The 21,169-nt window shown below is 44.2% G+C and overlaps 1 protein-coding gene across 1 annotated transcript; it reads right to left on the bottom strand.

Annotated features, from left to right (window-relative positions):
* Positions 1 to 3,561: 3,561 nt before the first annotated feature.
* LOC136697451 (ALK and LTK ligand 2b-like) lies at positions 3,562 to 15,017 on the bottom strand. Its single transcript, XM_066672571.1, has 6 exons — positions 14,830 to 15,017; positions 11,292 to 11,553; positions 9,148 to 9,201; positions 7,884 to 7,964; positions 7,205 to 7,278; positions 3,562 to 5,736 (listed from the first exon to the last, which is right to left on the bottom strand). Exons 2-5 carry the CDS (start codon positions 11,491 to 11,493, stop codon positions 7,214 to 7,216), a joined length of 402 nt encoding a protein of 133 aa, XP_066528668.1. The 5' UTR covers positions 11,494 to 11,553; positions 14,830 to 15,017; the 3' UTR covers positions 3,562 to 5,736; positions 7,205 to 7,213.
* Between the last annotated feature and the right edge of the window lie 6,152 nt (positions 15,018 to 21,169).

Genomic DNA, 21,169 nt, shown 5'->3' with positions numbered 1-21,169 from the left:
CCACTACAAATCAAGCAATAAATGAGAAACAGGACATGAATATGCTCCAGTGTTTCTCTCGTGGTCTACAAACTGTCTCTCTGTTTAATTGCTCTTTGGAATTCCTTTGATTAATAACACGTTGTGACAGTTATGGACTTTAGACAAAATTAAAATCTCTCCCCGTCACTCCCTTTCCTCCCTTTCCAAGAGCGCTTCAATTCCTGTTATGGATTCATCCCCATAATAACAAACTCTTGATTGTCCACGTTTCCGGCGCACGCTTGCGGTTGAGCTGTTGCTTTTAATTTGAAAGCGGATGGGCAGGAACTGGCACAAATCAGATCCGAACTGGACAAGAGGAAGGAGGGATGGCACTGGGTTTAATTCCTTTCTCTTTTCATCTCCTGTGTTATTTTTCCCCTTTCACTTTTGTGTTCCCTTCATGTTTCTTCTGCTCAGTTCCTTCCCTTGTTCTTGTCATCTGTGATAATTTAATATTAGTCCGAGCTGCCAGAGCTCAGGGCAGTGAATCACTGTTAGACACCTAAATGTTTTGTAAGAAAACATGTCTTTTGCTTTATGTGCCATAGTCGAAGGTGGATTCCAGCCTTTTTTCACACACGTCTTTAACTGCTGTATCTGTAGCATCCAGCCAATTACCACGGACAGTAATTTTCGTGTTTGGCAGGAAACATTGGCTCAAAATGTACTTAGAAGTCAGTGGATTGATACCAAATGTAATGTTCTTACAGGAATATGAGGCATCCAAAATTAATACTTGAATACTACAATAACATTAGTATAAATACATTCCTTCATTTTTTGAAACCGCTTTATCCTGTGCTGGGTCGCAGTGGGTTGGAAGCCTTCGCGGAATCATAGCGTAAGGCAGGAACACACCCTGGACAGGGCACCGGTCCATCAGCGTATCACCCACTAACACAAGTGGATGTTTTAAAACAGTCAAGCCGCATGGAGGACACCCAAGCAGACACAGGGACAACGCACCAAGTGACCTGAGGCAGGGACTGAACCCACAACCCTGGACCTTGAAGCTGGGACAGTGACACCACCTGATAATATGCAGCAGCATAGATACAGTGTACTCACATCCTGTGGTTGCCTATGACCAGTAATACACTCATTCTGTCCTGATATGTAGCTTTAAATATAAGAGAAGCAACGATGCTGGCACATTATATTGTGAGGTAAATACATACTTAAAGGAACACTAGGTAAGATTTGATATTTTGACTCCTGGGTTCCCCCTACAGTTGCAGATTGTAAATCACATTTATAGCACTGTCCTGAAATGAAGAGCAGGGGGTTTGTCTCCAACCCTCCTCCTAAAGTTACATAGTGCAGTTTCTGGAGTACTGAGCCCAGAGTAGCACAGATCAAGTCTCTGTCATTTTAAGGTAAAAAAAATATTACCTAGTGTTCCTTTAAATGTTCACTTAACCCCTTGTGTGAAATGCAAATGTTAAGATCACAACCTGGGCAGCACGGTGGCGCAGCAGGTAGTGTCGCAGTCACACAGCTCCGGGTGACTGTCTGTGAGGAGTGTTGTGTGTTCTCCCTGTGTCTGCGTGGGTTTCCTCCGGGTGACTGTCTGTGAGGAGTGTGGTGTGTTCTCCCTGTAGCTGCGTGGGTTTCCTCCGGGTGACTGTCTGTGAGAAGTGTGGTGTGTTCTCCCTGTAGCTGCGTGGGTTTCCTCCGGGTGACTGTCTTTGTGGAGTGTGGTGTGTTCTCCCTGTGTCTGCGTGGGTTTCCTCTGGGTGACTGTCTGTGAGGAGTGTGGTGTGTTCTCCCTGTGTCTACCTGGGTTTCCTCCGGGTGCTCCGGTTTCCTCCCACAGTCCAAAAACACACGTTGGTAGGTGGATTGGCGACTCAAAAGTGTCCGTAGGTGTGAGTGAATGTGTGAGTGTGTGTGTTGCCCTATGAAGGACTGGCGCCCCCTCCAGGGTGTGTTCCCGCCTTGCGCCCAATGATTCCACGTAGGCTCTGACCCACTGTGAACCTGAATTGGATAAGGGTTACAGATAATGGATGGATGGAGGATCACAACCTCCAGGAATAACCAAATAACTCAAGCCCACAACAGGTAACAATAATATAATTTATTTAAATATACTTTCTTTTAAATATCTGTATCTCAACACTTCATTGATATATCAGACACATATATCATATGCTCATTACTGTGATTTTATGCCTCCTCTTCTTTGTTTTGTACAGTATTTACATATTGACCTCTGGTTTGCACCGCTATACATCATGTACATTAAAATATATGGACTATAATATATTTACCTATCCACAGTCATACACATTCTCCCAGACGTCATCACGGCAACCATGTACCTGCTTGACAGGCATTTGCGGGGTAAACAAGACGGCGAAACAGAAAACATGCAGAACAAATAAGTTAAGGATAGCTCTCGAGTGAAAGCCATGAATGAAATACATTTTGGTTTTTCTTTTGGCCACAGTGTGAAATACAGTCTCACCAAGGGATGTCACAGAAAGCAGAACAATGACAAAAGACAAAGTCGAGGCGGTCCCTTTTCTTGTGGGCTCGCTTGTTTTTAAAAGGAACCCTTACTGTGGAGAGTTGTAGGCCTTAAAATAGTGTAGTGGACATATCCAATGCTACATAAATATGCTGCATGGACCAAAGTCTCGTTGACCAAATAAAAATGCATCTACAAAAATGGGCGGCACGGTGGTGCAGCAGGTTAGTGTCGCATTCACACAGCGGTTGTGGGTTCGATTCCCGCTCCGGGTGACTGTCTGTGAAGAGTGTGGTGTGTTCTCTCTGTGTCTGTGTGGGTTTCCTCCGGGTGACTGTCTGTGAGGTGTGTGGTGTGTTCTCCCTGTGTCTGCGTGGGTTTCCTCCGGGTGACTGTCTGTGAGAGTGTGGTGTGTTCTCTCTCTGTCTGTGTGGGTTTCCTCCGGGTGACTGTCTGTGAGGTGTGTGGTGTGTTCTCCCTGTGTCTGCGTGGGTTTCCTCCGGGTGACTGTCTGTGAGAGTGTGGTGTGTTCTCTCTCTGTCTGTGTGGGTTTCCTCCGGGTGACTGTCTGTGAGGTGTGTGGTGTGTTCTCCCTGTGTCTGCGTGGGTTTCCTCCGGGTGACTGTCTGTGAGAGTGTGGTGTGTTCTCCCTGTGTCTGTGTGGGTTTCCTCCGGGTGACTGTCTGTTTGGAGTGTGGTGTGTTCTCCCTGTGTCTGTGTGGGTTTCCTCCGGGTGACTGTCTGTGAGGAGTGTGGTGTGTTCTCCCTGTGTCTGCGTGGGTTTCCTCCGGGTGACTGTCTGTGAGGTGTGTGGTGTGTTCTCCCTGTGTCTGTGTGGGTTTCCTCCGGGTGCTCCGGTTTCCTCCCACAGTCCAGAAACACACGTTGGTAGGTGAATTGGCGACTCAAATATGTCCGTAGGTGTGAGTGAATGTGTGTGTGCTGCCCTGTGAAGGACGGGCGCCCCCTCCAGGGTGTATTCCCGCCTTGCGCCCAATGATTCCAGGTAGGCTCTGGACCCACTGCGACCCTGAACTGGATAAGGGTTACAGATAATGAATGAATGAATCTCCAAAAATGTGTAACTTTATAGAAGGAAAAAACCTTTATAATATTCAGAGGATGTTATTGTGAAAAGATTTTTATTCCGAGTCATTCTGGAGCATTTCTATTGGCCCATTCACCATGAATGTTTTTTTGTTTTTTTACAAAATGTGAAAGACGACTGCTGTTTTCAAATGATGTAGCAAACTAACAATCGACAAAAATGGACATAACGTATTTCTTTGGACACCGAATGTATGCAGAATCCCTCTAGCAGTGAGTTGCGCTGTGATGTCCTATGGTTCTGATCGATTCGGTCCTACGGGAAAATAAAACAATTGTGTGGTAAGGCTCACTGATGTGTTTCAGTTCTGTTGGAATAAGCTGACAGTTCCTGGCTCTGTCGACAAGCAGTCTGTTTTTAATACGAAATAAATGGAGGGTTGCAGAGGGGTGTAAATGTTAGCCCAATCACAAGTTCTGTCACTGTAAAGTACATCTATCTGTGTCCGGGACAGCAGGGTTGGCCTTGCTCTCTCTGGGTGGGTAGGATGGCCCTCACTCTCAACTATTATTCAGCAGGATACTAGCAAAACATGTGTCTATTGGCATGCTAATCAGAGCATGCTGAGATGGAGGCAGTTGGAAAACAACCACTTCCTGGCTTCACATGTCAGAGCAACATGTGTCAGATCTCCACCTCCCCCAGTTCATTTCAGTTGACTGGTGTCTTAGCTGACAGGTGGAATTTACTGTGACTAAATCTGGGTTAAAACATAAATAAATAATAAGAATTATATATATATTTTCATGGTTTAAACAACATCAATGCTTTTCCACTGCATGGTACCTACTCAACTTGACTGTACACAGCTCTACTTGCTTTGTTACCTGGTACCTGGTCGGTTTTCCACTACAACAGCTCCAACCCGAAATGGGACTAATCATGTAATCACACGTTTTTTGGGACGGACCACAGCTCCACACACCAGTTTTTTTGTTACTTCTTGCATCGTCCATCTCTTGCTAGAGTCCTTCCTCAGCCACAGATCCAAGGAACATTTCAAGCTTTTCAAAAGTCCATGGCATAATTTTACAAGCTGCTCTCTGCTGTAGTTTGGAGATTTTCCAAATGTTTAGTTGGTGCTGGATGTCTGCATTTCATCATAATTGACATGTAGCTCTAGCCAATCAGTGGTCTGCAAGGTTTTCAAGTCACGGTTTAGTAGGGTGACCAGATCTGAGGACACGTCTTTATTTCCTACACAAAACATGGGAGTTTCTTTTTTAATTCATCCAAGAACTTAAATTTACGTTTCGGCATTGCTGCTCGAGATGAGGGTAGGTACGTGAGCTTTGCCTGACGTAAACAAGGACTACTGACGTGCAGACTGACCAATTAAATGTTTACAGAGAAGGTTATTGACCAATAATGGTAGCTCTACAGTCAGACCGTCCAATCAGAAGATTTTAGGCTACTTAACCACGCCCCCTTCTCACTCAAGCGAACCAATCGGAGTAGGGGAGGGCGGGACTAGTTTGTGAACGAAGATTCTCGAAGTTCTATGTAAGCTCTAGAAAACCAAAATGCCGGACGTTTGTGAAATTCCGCCCGGGAACAAAGAGGACATGTCCGGGTAAAAGAGGACATCTGGTCACCCTAGGTTCAGTCTCTACTTGGCGCTCACATGGAACCATCAGGGAGCTGGTACTAAAAAAGTACTAGGTTCCAGGCACTGGAATGTGGCTAATGGAACAGCAAGAGTACAGCCAAGTTGAGTAGAGTAAGGACCACACAGTGGAAATGTGCCAATATTTTAACAGCACTGGGTATGAACACCTTACTCATTTTGACATGTCCTCACAGTCAGAGTTCCCTTAAAGCCAGAGACCTAGGCCCACATATATTCAATGCATATTTTAATGCTTATATTAAATGTGCATCTTCACACAGTTCCTTTCAGGCTCTGGAGCTGAGGATGTGCAGGCCTTTAATCCACCGTCCACTTCCCTCCGCCACTGTCCGCTCATTAATTCTGTCCCCGGAAGCTGCAGAGTCCGTGTTTTGGCCATGTTTAGCTGATAGGATGGAATGCTGAGTGTTGGTTTGGATCCTCCGCTCATATCCAAAAGGCACTTGACATTTTCCCCCCGTTCTTTCCTCCTCTGCGTCGCTCTGGTTTGGCTTGAACCTGCTGGAGAAAGGAAGTGAAATTGTGTTGTCTCTGACTTGGCTGTACAGATCTGTTTGTGCGCATTTGGATGCATGTGAGAATTCTTTCTTTTCCAGTGAAGCGTGAAAAAACTGGACAAAGAGCAGGGGTTTGATACAGGAGACTCCCAATGTGCTGAGCTAGAAGATGAATATGACGGATGCGGTGTGGTGCTGGTTGAGCTGTACCTGCTTAGATAAGTACAATACATCTGTGGCAGGTCTAATCCTGGTTTTTGTCTTACGTAGAAGGTTTAAATGCTCAGATCCATGGCAAATAAGATGTGGTAGGTACGGTCTAGAAACCTCAAGTCTGTAGTTAAACAAGCGCTGATGTGAAATGCTCCATACTTAAGAAATGTACAGTATCCGATTTGTTTTCTAATGCTGCTGAAAGAACACTAGGTAGTATTTGTACCATTAAAACAGCTTCACAATCGTTGTGAGGCTTCACTGACTTGTAATATACAGCATAGAGGCTCTGTCCCTCCCCTTTGATCTCAGAACAATAGTGTAAAAGTGAATAAGACACTGCAACTGTAGAGGGAGCCCATGAGCAAAAACACCAAATCCTACCAAGTGTTCCTTTAATGCGTCTAAAAAAAATCCCACAAAATGGTTATCAACTTGTGTGACGCCTCAACCCTTTCCCTTTAAGTGATGAGAATATCCTCAGTATGTTCACAAAGGCAAATCGTGGCATACTTAACCATGATTAATCGTTTTGTCATGTCGCCTACACACGTTCAACAACATCACAAGCCCCAATTATATTCTTATGTTTGTTTTATGGCTTCGTTACAATAGGTAATGAAGCTGCTAGCAATAGCAGCTGACCACTGTGACTGAGTCATGTACCATTCTGTTTCCCACTGTAAATCTAGTGCTCTTCAAGAGACAAAAAGCAAGCATCACTTCTTTTGTAGTGCTTATGAATCCTCTTGCCTTAATAGCAGCATCAATCCTGTTATATAAAAATAATATCTCTCTCCTGGGTTCTTCTAAATCTTATCCTACTCTTCCACAGTGAAGTTCCAATGTATGTGCTTCCTGCAGTTGTCATTTTGGTGTGTTCAGTGCTGTGTTCTGGTTGGACAGAAAACACATTACTGAAAGAGCGAGCTAGAATGGACCGGAGATGTCGAGAGACTGGTGTAATCTTTACCTGAGAGGGCTCATTGTTTAAAGCATAACCTTAGCAAAGGAATGATTAATGTGACTAATTGATTGTTAAGTGAACTAAGAGCTAGTGCCTAACATTCGGACTAAATGTACTATCCCTACACCTTTGACCTCCATTTTGTGTTTCTGCCCATTGCATATGTTGCATTTGTCATGCTTCAATGCTTGGTTTACCGCCAGTTAATGATCAAGCTAATCATGAGCTGTGTCAGGTATGTTGTGGCCATGTCCAAGACTCTCATTCAACATTACTCCTTAGAAGAAATTACCTGGTGGTGTTAGCTCTCTAGGCACCTCGGACTTCCTGCCAGTCGCGTGAGAAGTCGCGCACATCTTTTATAATCTACAAATGAAAAGGCATCAAACACAAGACTCCGTTCAGGGAGGGTCTGTTTTCTGTGTTAAACATCTGGAGTTACACTTTCAGCACGAATGTGAAAAGTGCAGAGTGAGCAACGGGCATCAAAACCAAGTGGGAAAAACACAGCAGCTGCTTAGTCAGTCTAAGACCTGCATGTACTTATTTGTGATGGAAAAATCCTTTGCTGTGTGTGTGAAGGAAGTCTGACAGACAGATGCAAACCCAAAACCTGGCCTAAATCACTTGGAATTGTGAGACTGATATCCATCTAGTGATGCGTGAAAGCAGAGTGAGAAGTCAGGCCATGCTCTTTATTGTTAGTGGTGTCTGTATGGGTGGGTTATATCCCTGTGATTCGTGGACTTTTTCCTACCTGACACTAACTTGACATTTACATTAATGCACTCAGAATGATGTAAAAGTGTGTCCCTGCCACTACAACGTTGGTCAGTGTTGTGGAAGTACTAATTATTCTCACAGTATGCTCAGAAAATATTGGCATGATATTATATGAGATCACATTGTAATGTTAAATTGCTCACCCTGCTCCAACACATGACACCCTCTGTTCCCTCTTTAATACTCACATGCAGGAATGGTGCAGTCTCTGGTGTTGTGGTAGAGCCTGTAGACATGCTTTCTGCATTTTGGACTGAAGTATAGGGGCCCTGCAGACAAAGAAACCTGGTCAGAAATGAGCCTGTCTGATTTGCAGTGAAGCCACAGATGATTTTACAGATGCCTAAAGGTGAAATCCCTTTTCCCTAAAGGTACATTATTTTCTCTACTCTAGAAGGAGAAGGCGATATTTCTAAGGTTTGAGTACAGAATTGTGTAAAATAAAATAAGTCTTAGAGATTAATTCATTCATTCATTCTCATTCATTATCTGTAACCGCTTCAGTTCCAGTTCAGGGTCACGGTCGGTCTGGAGTCTACCCGGAAACACTGGGCGCAAGGAGGGAACACACACCCTGGAGCGGGCGCCAGTCTTTTGCAAGGCAACACACACACTCATACATTCACTCACACACATGGACCCTTTTGAGTCACCAATCCACCTCCCAACGTGTGTTTTTGGACTGTGGAAGGAAACCGGAGCACCCGGAGTAAACCCACACAGACACAGGGAGAACACACCACACTCCTCACAGACAGTCACCCGGAGGAAACCCACGCAGACACAGGGAGAACACACCACACTCCTCACAGACAGTCACCCGGAGGAAACCCACGCGGACACAGGGATAACACACCACACTCCTCACAAACAGTCACCCGGAGGAAACCCACACGGACACAGGGAGAACACACCACACTCCTCACAGACAGTCACCCGGAGGAAACCCACGCAGACACAGGGAGAACACACCACACTCCTCACAGACAGTCACCCAGAGGAAACCCACGCAGGCACAGGGAGAACACACCACACTCCTCACAGACAGTCACCCGGAGGAAACCCACGCAGACACAGGGAGAACACACCACACTCCTCACAGACAGTCACCCGGAGGAAACCCACACGGACACAGAGAGAACACACCACACTCCTCACAGACAGTCACCCGGAGGAAACCCACGCAGACACAGAGAGAACACACCACACTCCTCACAGACAGTCACCCGGAGCGGGACTGTGACACTGTAACACTACCTGCTGCACCACTGTGCTGCCTGTTCCCTAATTAAAGATACAAAAATGAGTATATTTAAACAGTTTAACTGCTATATAGGTGACTGTGTGCTCTTGGTGTGTGGACACACACCTTAGGACATAGGGAACATATAAAGGAAACCTATATCCCACTAGAACACACCACCACAAATGCCCATCTGTCTCTCTACTCACCTGTTAAGTGTTTTAAAAACTTCTCCTTCTTTCTGAGGTCCCTGGGGAAGATTTCTGCAAGGAGACACAAATAGTGGGTCAAAGGACAAATCCTAGATTCGCTGACCTCAGTGAGGGAGCACTGACCCTAAACGCTAGAACTCATGACATTCCCTGGCAGGATCACACCCTGAACATAGAGCTGAGCTTATCCAATACTGACGTAATCAAGCAACATCAGTGGCTGACCTGATTTGTTGAAAGAATTACACAAGTAAAGGTCAAGTTTATGAGCTAACTTCTAGAACTGTGAATAACTGACAAGATCCAGCATCAACCAACATAGCTTACACTTGTCACAATGCTACAAATATGCTGTCAGAAATATAACATCAGGAAATCACACATAAACAAATTAGGAAGCTAAATGCTAATTATTAAAATGTAATAGAGCAAATGCTCAGTTTTGCTTCAGATTTTGCTTGATAAATCTACTAGAAATACTAAGAAAATTAAAAATATATCTGTAAAAACATTGGTAAATGTAACTAGTATCTTTTCACCTCTTAAGATTGTATTCAACTCATTACCAAAATTTGAATTAGCATGCTAATTCATAAAGTTTAAGCATATCGCTCCTGGGTTATATACTGTAAACATTGTCATTTATAAACCTGAGGATTTTCTAATATCAGTCATAGGGGATAAGCTTTTATCCTCTAAAACATCCTGTAGAAGTTTCAAGCTAAAGTCCCAGTCACACTGGGTTTTTGCATTTTGCTTCACCTTGCAAAATGAGCAGGGCCATGAAAACAGCACCGTAAACAGCCCTCCATTTTGACTCAGCAGTTTCAAATCTGAAGAGGGCTGGTATTCTAACCGCTTGTTTTGTATGTTGAAGAATTACGTCGCTAGAGCTCTATATGGCGCTAAATATTAGCATTAGCTTTTGAAACAGCTTACATGAGGAATCTAAAGTATCAAGCTAGGCTAACCTGACTTAGCAAAACCTCAGAAATGTGTCTCCGATTTAGTCATGTTTACTTTTTATTATTTAATTAATTCACAATATCTGATTAATTTTCAGAAGCTGATAGGTGGACGATGTACACTGTGTCCGAACGTATTCAGACCCCACCTCTCATTAGGAGCACTTGCTGACATACGTTAATTTGCGGACACCATGAGATGCTATGGAGCAGTTCCATGTGAGCTTAAGGTCACCATAGTCAATGCCAAGAATGGGCTAGAGTGGTAATAAAAAAGACCACTAAGCCGGATAGCGGAGAACTAGAATGGTGTTCTCTGGATCATCATTAGAAGGGAAAGCATCCAGGATCACCACAAAATGTTTGTAACTCTTGCTAATTTAAGAATAAGTTTGTGGATACCTGCTGCAGTAAACCTTTACATAAGGGGCACTGGGGCATTTCAGTGAGGGTTTGTTTGTGTTCAGACTGAAGAGTGAGCTCAGATTCTGATGTTACTTAATGAAGTATTGGATGGAGCACTGTCACTCCAGAGAACACTGTTCAGTTGCTGCATACTCTAATGCTGTGGTGGATGAAGGGTGTTTTCCCAACATTTTACATTGGTATACTGACCTGAGGTCTGTGTGCAGTGCTTGCAAAGTGTCCCATTTTGTTTTATGTTTGGTATAAGTGGATCAGACACGGCAGGGCTGCTAGAGTTTTCAAAAACTGTGTTCACTCTCTGTCCGTGCCATTAGACATATACCTTGATGGTCCATTTTGTAGATGTGAAGTCAGAGACCGTAGCTCTTCTGTTGCTGAGCAGTTTGAGCTGGTTGCAGGACTCTGTTGGATGGATATTTTTGTTTGATGGACTATTCTCAGTCCAGCAGTGCTAGTGATGTGGTGTTTCAAAACTTCGACAGCACCGCTGTGTCTGATCCACTCATCCCAGTACAACATACACTAACACACCACCACGTCAGTGTCACTGCAGCCTGACCCTCAAAATACAGGTTGAAAGGGGGCTAGCAAAGTGTGCAGAGCAACAGATGGACTGCAGGATGTGATTGTAGAACTACAAAACTAATATTTGAAGTTATCTGTGCAGTGCATGTTCACTTTGACCAGGCTGACCGTGCCACTGCTGTGTCAATACTGTCCACACATCTGTCCACTCAGCGGTCCTCTTACCGAGTACTTGTTCCCCGTTCTCCGTCTTCTGCGCGTGCTCCAGCACGTGCTCATTCTCTACGGCGTTTTGCGTGATCCGCGCCAGCAGCGTGCGGGTCCGCGCGCTCTCCTCGCCAGTCTCCTCCGTCGGCCGCGCGCTCACGCGTTGAGACAGAAGAAGCAGCGCGAGCGCCACGATGACAGGAGCACGCAGCACGTGCATGTCTGGGCGGAAGGTGTCGCGGGGGCAAAAACACACGGTGTCACGGAGATCTCGCGCACTCTGCAAGGAGAGAGACATGGTTACCACAGCTGAAGGATCATTGGATAAAAATGTGGTCAGTACTTATTAAATCGTGGGAACGAGATCGTTCAGCCAGCTCCACCTCCTGGTACAAACTAGAGAACGAGATGATTAAGTTCAATTAAGTTCTGCCCAGTAGTTAGTACTAACCCTAGCGTGAGAACAAGTTAATTGATTCGCAGCCACTGCTTAGCCAGGCAAAGGTGACAAGATAATTAAAGTAACGCTAGGTAGTATTTTTACCGTAAAATTACAGCTTCAAAATAATTGTGATGCTTCACCAACCTGTAATAGGGAGAAACAGAGCCTTTGTTGTTGCTACTCCAGGCTTAGCTCTGCAGATAATGCACCATGTACGTTTTGGAGGAGGGTAGGAAACCACCCCACTTCCCTCACCCTTGATTACATGACAGTTTGCTTTAAAATCCTGACCTCTACTAATAAGGCATGGGAATGAGATAACTGTGCCATGGTCAGTATTTAGTTAAATGTGCAAGGAAACAAGACAGTCGAGTAATTATAGTTAAGTTGTGGCCATGATTTAGTAAGGCGTGGGAACAAGATTCTTAATCTATGGCCAAACGTGAGAATGAGATCCTTTGAGTCACCATCACTTAGTAAGATATAACAGAATCATTTAATGAAGCATTGCCGCTACTTAAAAAGGCGTGGGAACAAAATAAATAAATTGTGCCCACTATTTAGTAAAAATGAAACAAAATTAATGGGATATTTAGACTCACTGAAAAGATGTTGAGGAACCCTAGGCATCTCTCTAAGTTTATATTTGTCTGAAAAAGGACAGGGGGCTTGGGCTAATTGTGGACCAAATCAGTCGGACCAAACACAGCCTCAATTTCCGAGTCTAAAACATCATCCATATGACGTCTGGTGTTCGGAGAGATAACTTACAATGTGGCTTCACTAAGACTTTTTCATTGCTGTACCTTTAAGGGACGCAAATGATCATTCAAAAGCAGCTCCGCCTGAATCACTCCATCTGAGACATCACAAAACCACTGAATTCAAAATGAACTGAGTTTTGCAGCTTAGTTTCCAGGGATTGTGTCTTGAATTTTCAGCACTCCTTGAGAAACATGAGAGGGTGGTAACTTCACTGAAGTCAGGATACATACTTTTAGCAGCGTCGGCTGCTTGGCGTGTTCTCTTTCTAAATGAAGGGGATGACTGTAAATGCTCCGTGATAACACTAGAGTAAACTGGAGTGGGAAATGCAATAACAGCATGGATTTATCCGTCTTAATACGAGAAACTTTCCGTTTGTGGCATTTCTGCTGCTCTTCCAGTGGATTCTGACTCAATGAGTGACAGGAAGTAGTGCAAATAGCCTCATTCCAAAAGTCCTTTTTAGAGGGAAATTGAATAGATGGGTTTATCATTAAGACTCCCATGTGACCTATAACACACTGACCCATATCAGCTGAAATGACACTGGCTCGCTGCCACACATTTGATTCAACAGAGCTTTAAGACGCCGTGCATAAAAACCACAGGGAAAAAAATGTATGAGCATTATCAGTGCTTTCCATATATTCTCATAGAAATGAAAAGGGACATTCTGAGCAACATCACAAGTCAATGCCAAAGGTCTGTGTCCTATCACCACCATCACCATTAGTCTGTAAGCTATAGATCAACAACATATTTCAAGTATAAAACGGGTGGACTTTCCCTTACACTGAAGTTTACTGCTGTATTTATTTCTATGGATAATGTTTATAGGTTTTTTTTTTTACTGAGGGCTCCATGCAGCTTGCTCCAGCACTGATTTTTCACTCAGAATCATTTCGAATATCATTTTCCTCGTCTAGAAATCTGCTTTTACAAAATATACATTTATATCCATTGTTATTATAATGTGACTATATTACACTTGAATCCACCACCAGTGAAAAATCCACATGGAAGTGAATGGCAGTGGGATTTGTTTGTGACATCACAACTCAAGGCACATCATCCATATTTTATTTTAAAGGGGAATTCCACAATTTCTGACATGTTTACATTTGAAACGCTGCGCTGTAGAGAATCATATCATACCCAAGCTTATATTTATACAGTGACAGAAACAAGGGGTCACCACCGGCTGCAGACTCGACAAACACACGACGTGTTGCAGTGAAATTACATTTATCTTTAGAGTTTGTATTGGTTATTAATGGTTGGATTTGGGAGCAAAGTAACTGTTTTTGCCGTGCTACACCAGTGCCATGTCTTCTGCCTCAGGCCTCCATTCAGAACGCATTCAGAACGCATTAAACTCTTACAGACGCTTGGTTCCTATCATCGCCACTGTGCACGATTCTGGAGAATTTCAAACGAAACCACTCGGGATAAATGCGCTTACATTTCAGCCAATCGATGAAGAAGCATGAGTTATGAAATTTTGATAGAGGGGTGGAACTCCCCTTAAAGCATTCAAAGGCCCTGACACAGAAGAATGTGCGTAGTGTTCTCTGATTGGTTGAAATGTTCAAGGTTTAATGCTGAGCCTTGCAGGTCACAGAGGTCAGGTGTTCTGGTTATAATGAGACAGTGTGGTGTGCAGTACAAAGCCCTGAATGATAAAAGAACTTAGATTTAGACTGAAAAAAAAAACTCCTCTAGTGTCATTTACATTTGTAGATACACAGTAAAAGCCAAAACATTACAACCACCTCAGTGTTTCTGCACTGTGTCCATTCTCTCCGCTCCACTGACCACACAGCAGCACTTTGTAGTTCCACTCGTACAGAGTGTAGTCCACCTGTTGCTCTGCATACTTTGTTCACCCACAATCACCCTGTTCTTCAATGGTCCGGGCTCCCATAGGGTAGTGGTTGTTGCTGGTGCGAGTGGATCAGACACAGCAGTGCTGCTGGAGTTTTTAAATCACTGTGTCACAGCTGGACACCGGCCAAAAACATCCAGCCCACAGCTTTCTGTGATCATTGATGAAGGACTAGAGGACGACCAACTGATGAACCACTGTCTACTGGTGCATCTTCAACAGGGTAAAAGTGGACAGGGTTAACAAAGTGTGCAGAGCAACAGGTGGACTACAGCTTGTACCTGTGTGCTCAGTAGAGCTGATATAATGGACAGAGTAATGGACAGATCCTAGTGTAGCTCACAGAGTTGGCAGCAGAAGCAGTGCGCGTTACCTGAGGACCACCTGGACACGTACATCTTCAGGGGTCATTCTTGGATAATAATAAGCATCTGTTAATAAGTAAGAAGTGTCAATAAACTCACCGGTCTGAGTTAAATCCCTGATAAGTCTCAGTCCTGTGGTCTCCTCTGTGCTCTTCTGTCTGTTTGAAACTCGGATAAAAGCCTCCAAGGCGCGTGTCCGGTGTAGCGCGCGCTTCCGAGCGAGTCCATCCGACTCCTTCAGTCTCCCGCGCTTTATTACCGCACACACGCGCACGAGGATGATGATGATGGTGATGATGATGATGATGATGATGATGACGATACCCCCTCGGGTTTAGTCTACATGGCGCGAGGCTTAAATTAGAAACACGTTCACTGCGCGGACGCTTTTACGTTCCCGTTCATCGCGTGCCGTGAAGAGTGTCTTATCCTCTTGATTGTTCTCGTGAGTGTGTGTGTGTGTGTGTGTGTGTGTGTGTGTGTGTTAGAGATAGAGAGAGAGCGCTGTCCAGACTGATACTCTCAAAACAGCAGCCTCGCATCACACACAAATCCCGAGAAACAGCGTTCAGAGCTGTGACTGGAAAACTGCAGCTGATCTCATTACAGCGGCGAGAAACACACACACACACACACACACACACCAGAGTCTGTCAAACACACAAATAACAAACACGCACCAAAGACCCCCCCCCCCCCCCAGAAACTCAAAAAAACCTATGAAACAAAACTCAAAAAACTAAAAAACATGAAACTCAATGACTCAGTAACTCAAAACATGCAAAACGTCATTTCAAATACACTCCAAATTTGTACAAAACAAAGCTCAAATGCTCTAGTGTTCTGAACTCAAAGAAACAGACAGTTCAAATAATTACGTATTCAAAACTCGGATAAACAGAAACGTAACGTCGATGATAAAAATGCTCTAATAATCTGAGAAAAACAGCCAGTGAAACAAAACAAACACCGACGAATCAGGAGATAACACAACTCCAAAATAATCAAAACACAACAGAACGAAAACTGTTCAAAACTCGGAGAAACAGGAGATGTAAACACTCATCAGTCACTCTGAGCGTCAGAGACACAAACACCCAAACCTGGGATAAACCAGGGCTAAATACTCAGAGAACACCCACAACTCTGGGCTGAGAAAGTGAGGGAAAGAACTCAGAAAGCAGAAAGAGAGAGAGAGAGAGAGAGAGCACCGAGCCTCTGGTCTTCTCTTCCTCTGTTTCTGTTTGTCTTCACCACTCCCTCATATCCGAGGAGTACGGAGACCTGTTGGCTCTGAAGCTCTGGCTCTCGTCCCTCTGTTTGTCTCTAAACTTGCCAAGCTCAACTCAACTCAGACACGGCAAGACTTTAAGAGGGAGATGGGGCACTATCACAAGAGTGTCAGCGGCCACAGATCCCAAAGACCTAACATCTAACGTATGTCCAGGTCTAGTAAGGTCTTAGACAAGACGTTGGAGCATTGCTGTGATGATTTGATGGCGTGCAGTCATGCAGTGGGGTCAGTTTCTGATTGTTGTGCTGGATCATAAACTCCATCCCAAAAAAGTACTGGACTGGACACCATCACTTCAAACAACACAGTTCCATGGCCCTACACCAGACCATGGCCGGTCCCTGGTCACAGAAAGTTCTTGCCTGTTTCTGTGTCATTTGTTTACCTGGAAACTATTTTAATGTGATGTCTGGTAGATACAGAGCACTTGAATAAAAGCTTGAGGGCTTGGACATTGAGCGCAGCAATCTAGCTTTCATAGTAACGCACAGCATCACTTTAAAGGACCCATATCATGGAAAACTTCATTTGTTTTTGCCTTATTGACTGTCTTGATTGGTCTTAGTGTCCTGTATTTATGACTCTGCGATCCAGTGTTAGAGAAAGACACTAGGCACCATTTTCTAGCTTCTCTTCGTTTATTTGTTGTTCGAGGTAATTAAGTCTTAGTGTAAGGGAACTCGCTGAACCAAATCAAATTGTAGCGGTAATTATGGTCAGCTGTTCGGTCAGAGTGAATTTGCTAGAATACAGGCACAAAGGAAGAAAAGAATTTTATCCAGGCCTCTAAAAATTTCCCCTCTGTTGACTCCAGATTTTCAAATTGGCTTAACCAATTATCTCTGGGACTGTCCAGCATCACTGAGCCACGGTATTGTCGAAACAAAGTCTGGAACATGTGCCTGTCCAACAAAGAGAGTCAGATACAGCAAATATGGTGTTGTTCATAGGGGAGACATTAACAAAAAAACTATTTTTTGTGATTTGCCAAGTTTGCAAACATTGGTTCAATCGAGTCATTCTGATTTTGCTTTGCTTCTTACAGAAAAGACAGGCACTGGAGAGTCCGAGTCCTTGTCCAAATCTCTCCAATCATAGCCCTGGATCCACCATCAAGTGAGCACTAGATTCTATCATGCTCACTTGATGCATAATTAGTTAAGGCTTTAGAGGTCTCTTAAAAGTACCTTGTGTGCACTTGGCGCTGAGTGCTCATTGAATAGCATTTGGGTCTTACTTGATAGTAACTTGAGTTCACCAAACACCAACAATGATAAACACACCTTCAGAATTCAGGAGGCATACAGAAAGTAGCTTATAGAAGCTAATAATAAAAGCTGGATGAGAATTTCCACTGCATTTCTACAGAACAAGGGTCGAGGGGTAGACCCACCGCAGCTGTGTTCTTTGTGGACTGGCCAAGCACTTTCCACTGCAGCCCAAGCCCTTGTGGTGGCAGCATGGTGTTAGAAGTGTTGTGGTCTGAGGCCTGCATTAGAGCCTGGCCTAATTACCACAACTGAAAATATGACCAGTATCTTACAGTTTCACATGTATGAGTCCAAATCAGCACAACTGATCATGTGTCTCATTGGTATGTAAGTATTGGTATGTATGTCAGTGTTTCATAAAGATGCCAACATTTAGATTTTAACCTTCTGGGATTGACAAATTCAATGTTTTCAATGGTTTTTGTTTATATCTTTGTGGTTATACAGCACAGATATACAGTTCAACAGTTCCCGTTTCTGTAGACCCTACTCTTTCCAATTAAACATACTGCAAAATCATAACTGACTCGCATTAAGAATTATGAGGCTATGACGAAGGGCTGAGATACCTGAGATACACATCATCTGCCTCTGCCTCCAACCTCAGTCATTGTGAAACTGACCAGCAGGAAATCACTAAGGTCTAAGCCATTATCTGAAATATCTTCATTCATTTCTGCTAAAGGACTCAATGATCTCTTTTCACAATGCACTAAGTCAAACAGGGTCTAATGGAAGAGAGAGCTGAGATTGTTCTGAATGTTTTGTTATGAAACATAACGGTATATATATCGCTATTTGCTAGCTCTCCAGCTTGTTTGTGCACTGGAAAAAGCTCTGGTGTTTGTATGCAGCCCAGACTCAGCATATGGGAAAAAACAGTTTGTGTCAGTTCGAAAGGGTCAGAAGCACTTTCCCTCCATTGCCCACTCAGGCACGGCTAGGAAATGGCATCTGGAGTCAATGGGATGATGGTGAGACCTCTGAAGGGCAAAAAGCATGAAAAGTGATGAGGATGTTGGTCTATTTCTGCTACAAAGGTGTGTAACGTTGGTTTATTTTTGCTGTTACAGTTACATTACTTAAGGAGGAACTAATTCCATTCCGGAGGAAACCCACACAGACACAGGGAGAACACACCACACTCCTCACAGACAGTCACCTGGAGGAAACCCACAGACACAGGGAGAACACACCACACTCCTCACAGACAGTCACCTGGAGAAAACCCATGCAGACACAGAGAGAACACACCACACTCCTCACAGACAGTCACCCGGAGGAAACCCACACAGACACAGGGAGAACACACCACACTCCTCACAGACAGTCACCCAGAGGAAACCCACACAGACACAGGGAGAACACACCACACTCCTCACAGACAGTCACCCAGAGGAAACCCACACAGATACCGGGAGAACACACCACACTCCTCACAGACAGTCACCCGGAGGAAAACCATGCAGACACAGGGAGAACACACCACACTCCTCACAGACAGTCACCCGGAGGAAAACCATGCAGACACAGGGAGAACACACCACACTCCTCACAGACAGTCACCCGGAGGAAACCCACACAGACACAGGGAGAACACACCACACTCCTCACAGACAGTCACCCAGAGGAAACCCACGCAGACACAGGGAGAACACACCACACTCCTCACAGACAGTCACCCGGAGGAAACCCACACAGACACAGGGAGAACACACCACACTCCTCACAGACAGTCACCCGGAGGAAACCCACACAGACACAGGGAGAACACACCACACTCCTCACAGACAGTCACCCAGAGGAAACCCACACAGATACCGGGAGAACACACCACACTCCTCACAGACAGTCACCCGGAGGAAACCCATACGGACACAGGGGAACACACCACACTCCTCACAGACAGTCACCCGGAGGAAAACCATGCAGACACAGGGAGAACACACCACACTCCTCACAGACAGTCACCCGGAGGAAACCCACGCAGACACAGGGAGAACACACCACACTCCTCACAGACAGTCACCCGGAGGAAAACCACGCAGACACAGGGAGAACACACCACACTCCTCACAGACAGTCACCCGGAGGAAACCCACGCAGACACAGGGAGAACACACCACACTCCTCACAGACAGTCACCCGGAGGAAACCCACGCAGACACAGGGAGAACACACCACACTCCTCACAGACAGTCACCCGGAGCAGGAATCAAACCCACAACCCCCAGGTCCCTGGGGCTGTGTGACTGCGACACCTACCTGCTGCGCCACCTTGCCGCCTTGAGGTAATTCAAATAGTGAATAAAAACTTACAGACAAGTTAAACATCACCCACAAACAAACTACAATCATTCAGTAATCAGTTATCACATGTGAAATACAGTATTCAGTTACTGACAGTGAAATTCATTTTATCATCTTACAGTTGTTGTAATATAAATAAATACTTTTCCTGGCCTCCCACTGTGCCTAATAATTGATTTCATCCATAAAAGTGCAGGAAATACTGTCAAATCAATCACCTTTAGTAAACTACACTGTACCATGCCTGCATGGGAGAAATCAATGAGCAACAAACTGACAAAAACAAAAGTGAAAGTGAAATCACTTGATACTTATGTTGGGGTTCATGCAAGCCTTGCATTCACATGACAGTGCTAGTGTAAAACAATATATACAGACAAGAAAAACTGTGATTAATCCTGATCTCATACGCAAAACAATGTGATCAATCAGGATTAACTGTCTGACAGGCTCAGCAGACTTATTACACAGAATCAGTAACCACCCTACCGAATCATGAATTAATTAGGCATGGTTTATAAGTGTGGAAACATTGTTCAGTTTCCTAACATTCTGAGAAAAGTGGTCCAGCCAAAAGGCTGCTGTCAATTTGCAGGAGAATGTTTGGTTGGATGCAGACGTTTTTATTGCTGGACTGCCGTGTTTGTAAGCTAATGATCCTGAAACGGAGGCGCAGAGGAAGCGTACCAGGAACTGTGTATTAGCTTAATTAATACTGCATGTTCAGGAAGGGCCACTGCTGGCAGAGCTGACTCACCGGCTGGGTTGAACCGGCCGCCTGGAGTCTCCGTCTGCACCGGTGTCACAGCTGAATGTGGGGCGCATTGCTGCACATATTCCCCCGAGCCAACACAATTCAAAAGAGCTTTGGTTCTTATGGCAAGTCTTACTCTTATAACATAATGTTCATTATTTGAGATAACTAGAGATGCTGTCAGTGATACCACAACACTGTATCACAAATGGAAAACAGGTGCAAGGTTCATAGCACTGTGGTTCCCAGAACAATTCTCTTCATACAAGTATGGATGGCTCAACCAAATGGAGATATTAACTTGTCTTTCACTTTGACCAACAACCCATCTGACCAAACAGTTCCATATCTGTCTGGATCACTGACATCACAAAACCTCATGCCATCATTTTGTCTTTTTGCATTTTTTCATTTGATTTGTAAAGTCTTGCTGCTCTTTGCACCACTGTGTACCAAATTTGCGAAAAAAAAAAGGACAAACTGAAAATTTTCAAAATTACTTGTAACAAAAAATTATTCCCTTAAAGGGGGGATGTAAAGAAGCAGCCATTTTCTCGACAGGTTCATCTTCATGTTATGAAACAGCCATCACACTGCCCCCTCATGGCCTGGATGTATCAGATATTAAACTGATATTATCTGAACTAACCTTTTTCAGATTCAGATTTAAAACTTTATTGTCTGTCATTACATGATTGAAATTTGTCTTTGACACATGTAAAATACCACTTTCATACAACTTATAAAACTTATTTAAACCTTCTGACAAAGAACATAGATCATATAAACTAAAACATAGTAAAATCCATC

This window comes from Hoplias malabaricus, chromosome 5, assembly GCF_029633855.1.
Source record: "Hoplias malabaricus isolate fHopMal1 chromosome 5, fHopMal1.hap1, whole genome shotgun sequence".
Lineage (NCBI taxonomy): Eukaryota > Metazoa > Chordata > Actinopteri > Characiformes > Erythrinidae > Hoplias > Hoplias malabaricus.
This window is presented reverse-complemented; position numbering and strand designations above follow the sequence as displayed.

Coding starts and splice junctions, on each gene's coding strand:
- LOC136697451 (XM_066672571.1), bottom strand. CDS start 11,493: ATGCACGTGCTGCGTGCTCCTGTCATCGTGGCGCTCGCGCTGCTTCTT. Junction 9,202..11,291: donor GAACGGGGAACAAGTACTCG/GTAAGAGGACCG, acceptor GTCTCCTTGCAG/AAATCTTCCCCAGGGACCTC. Junction 7,965..9,147: donor GTTTTTAAAACACTTAACAG/GTGAGTAGAGAG, acceptor CTTTGTCTGCAG/GGCCCCTATACTTCAGTCCA.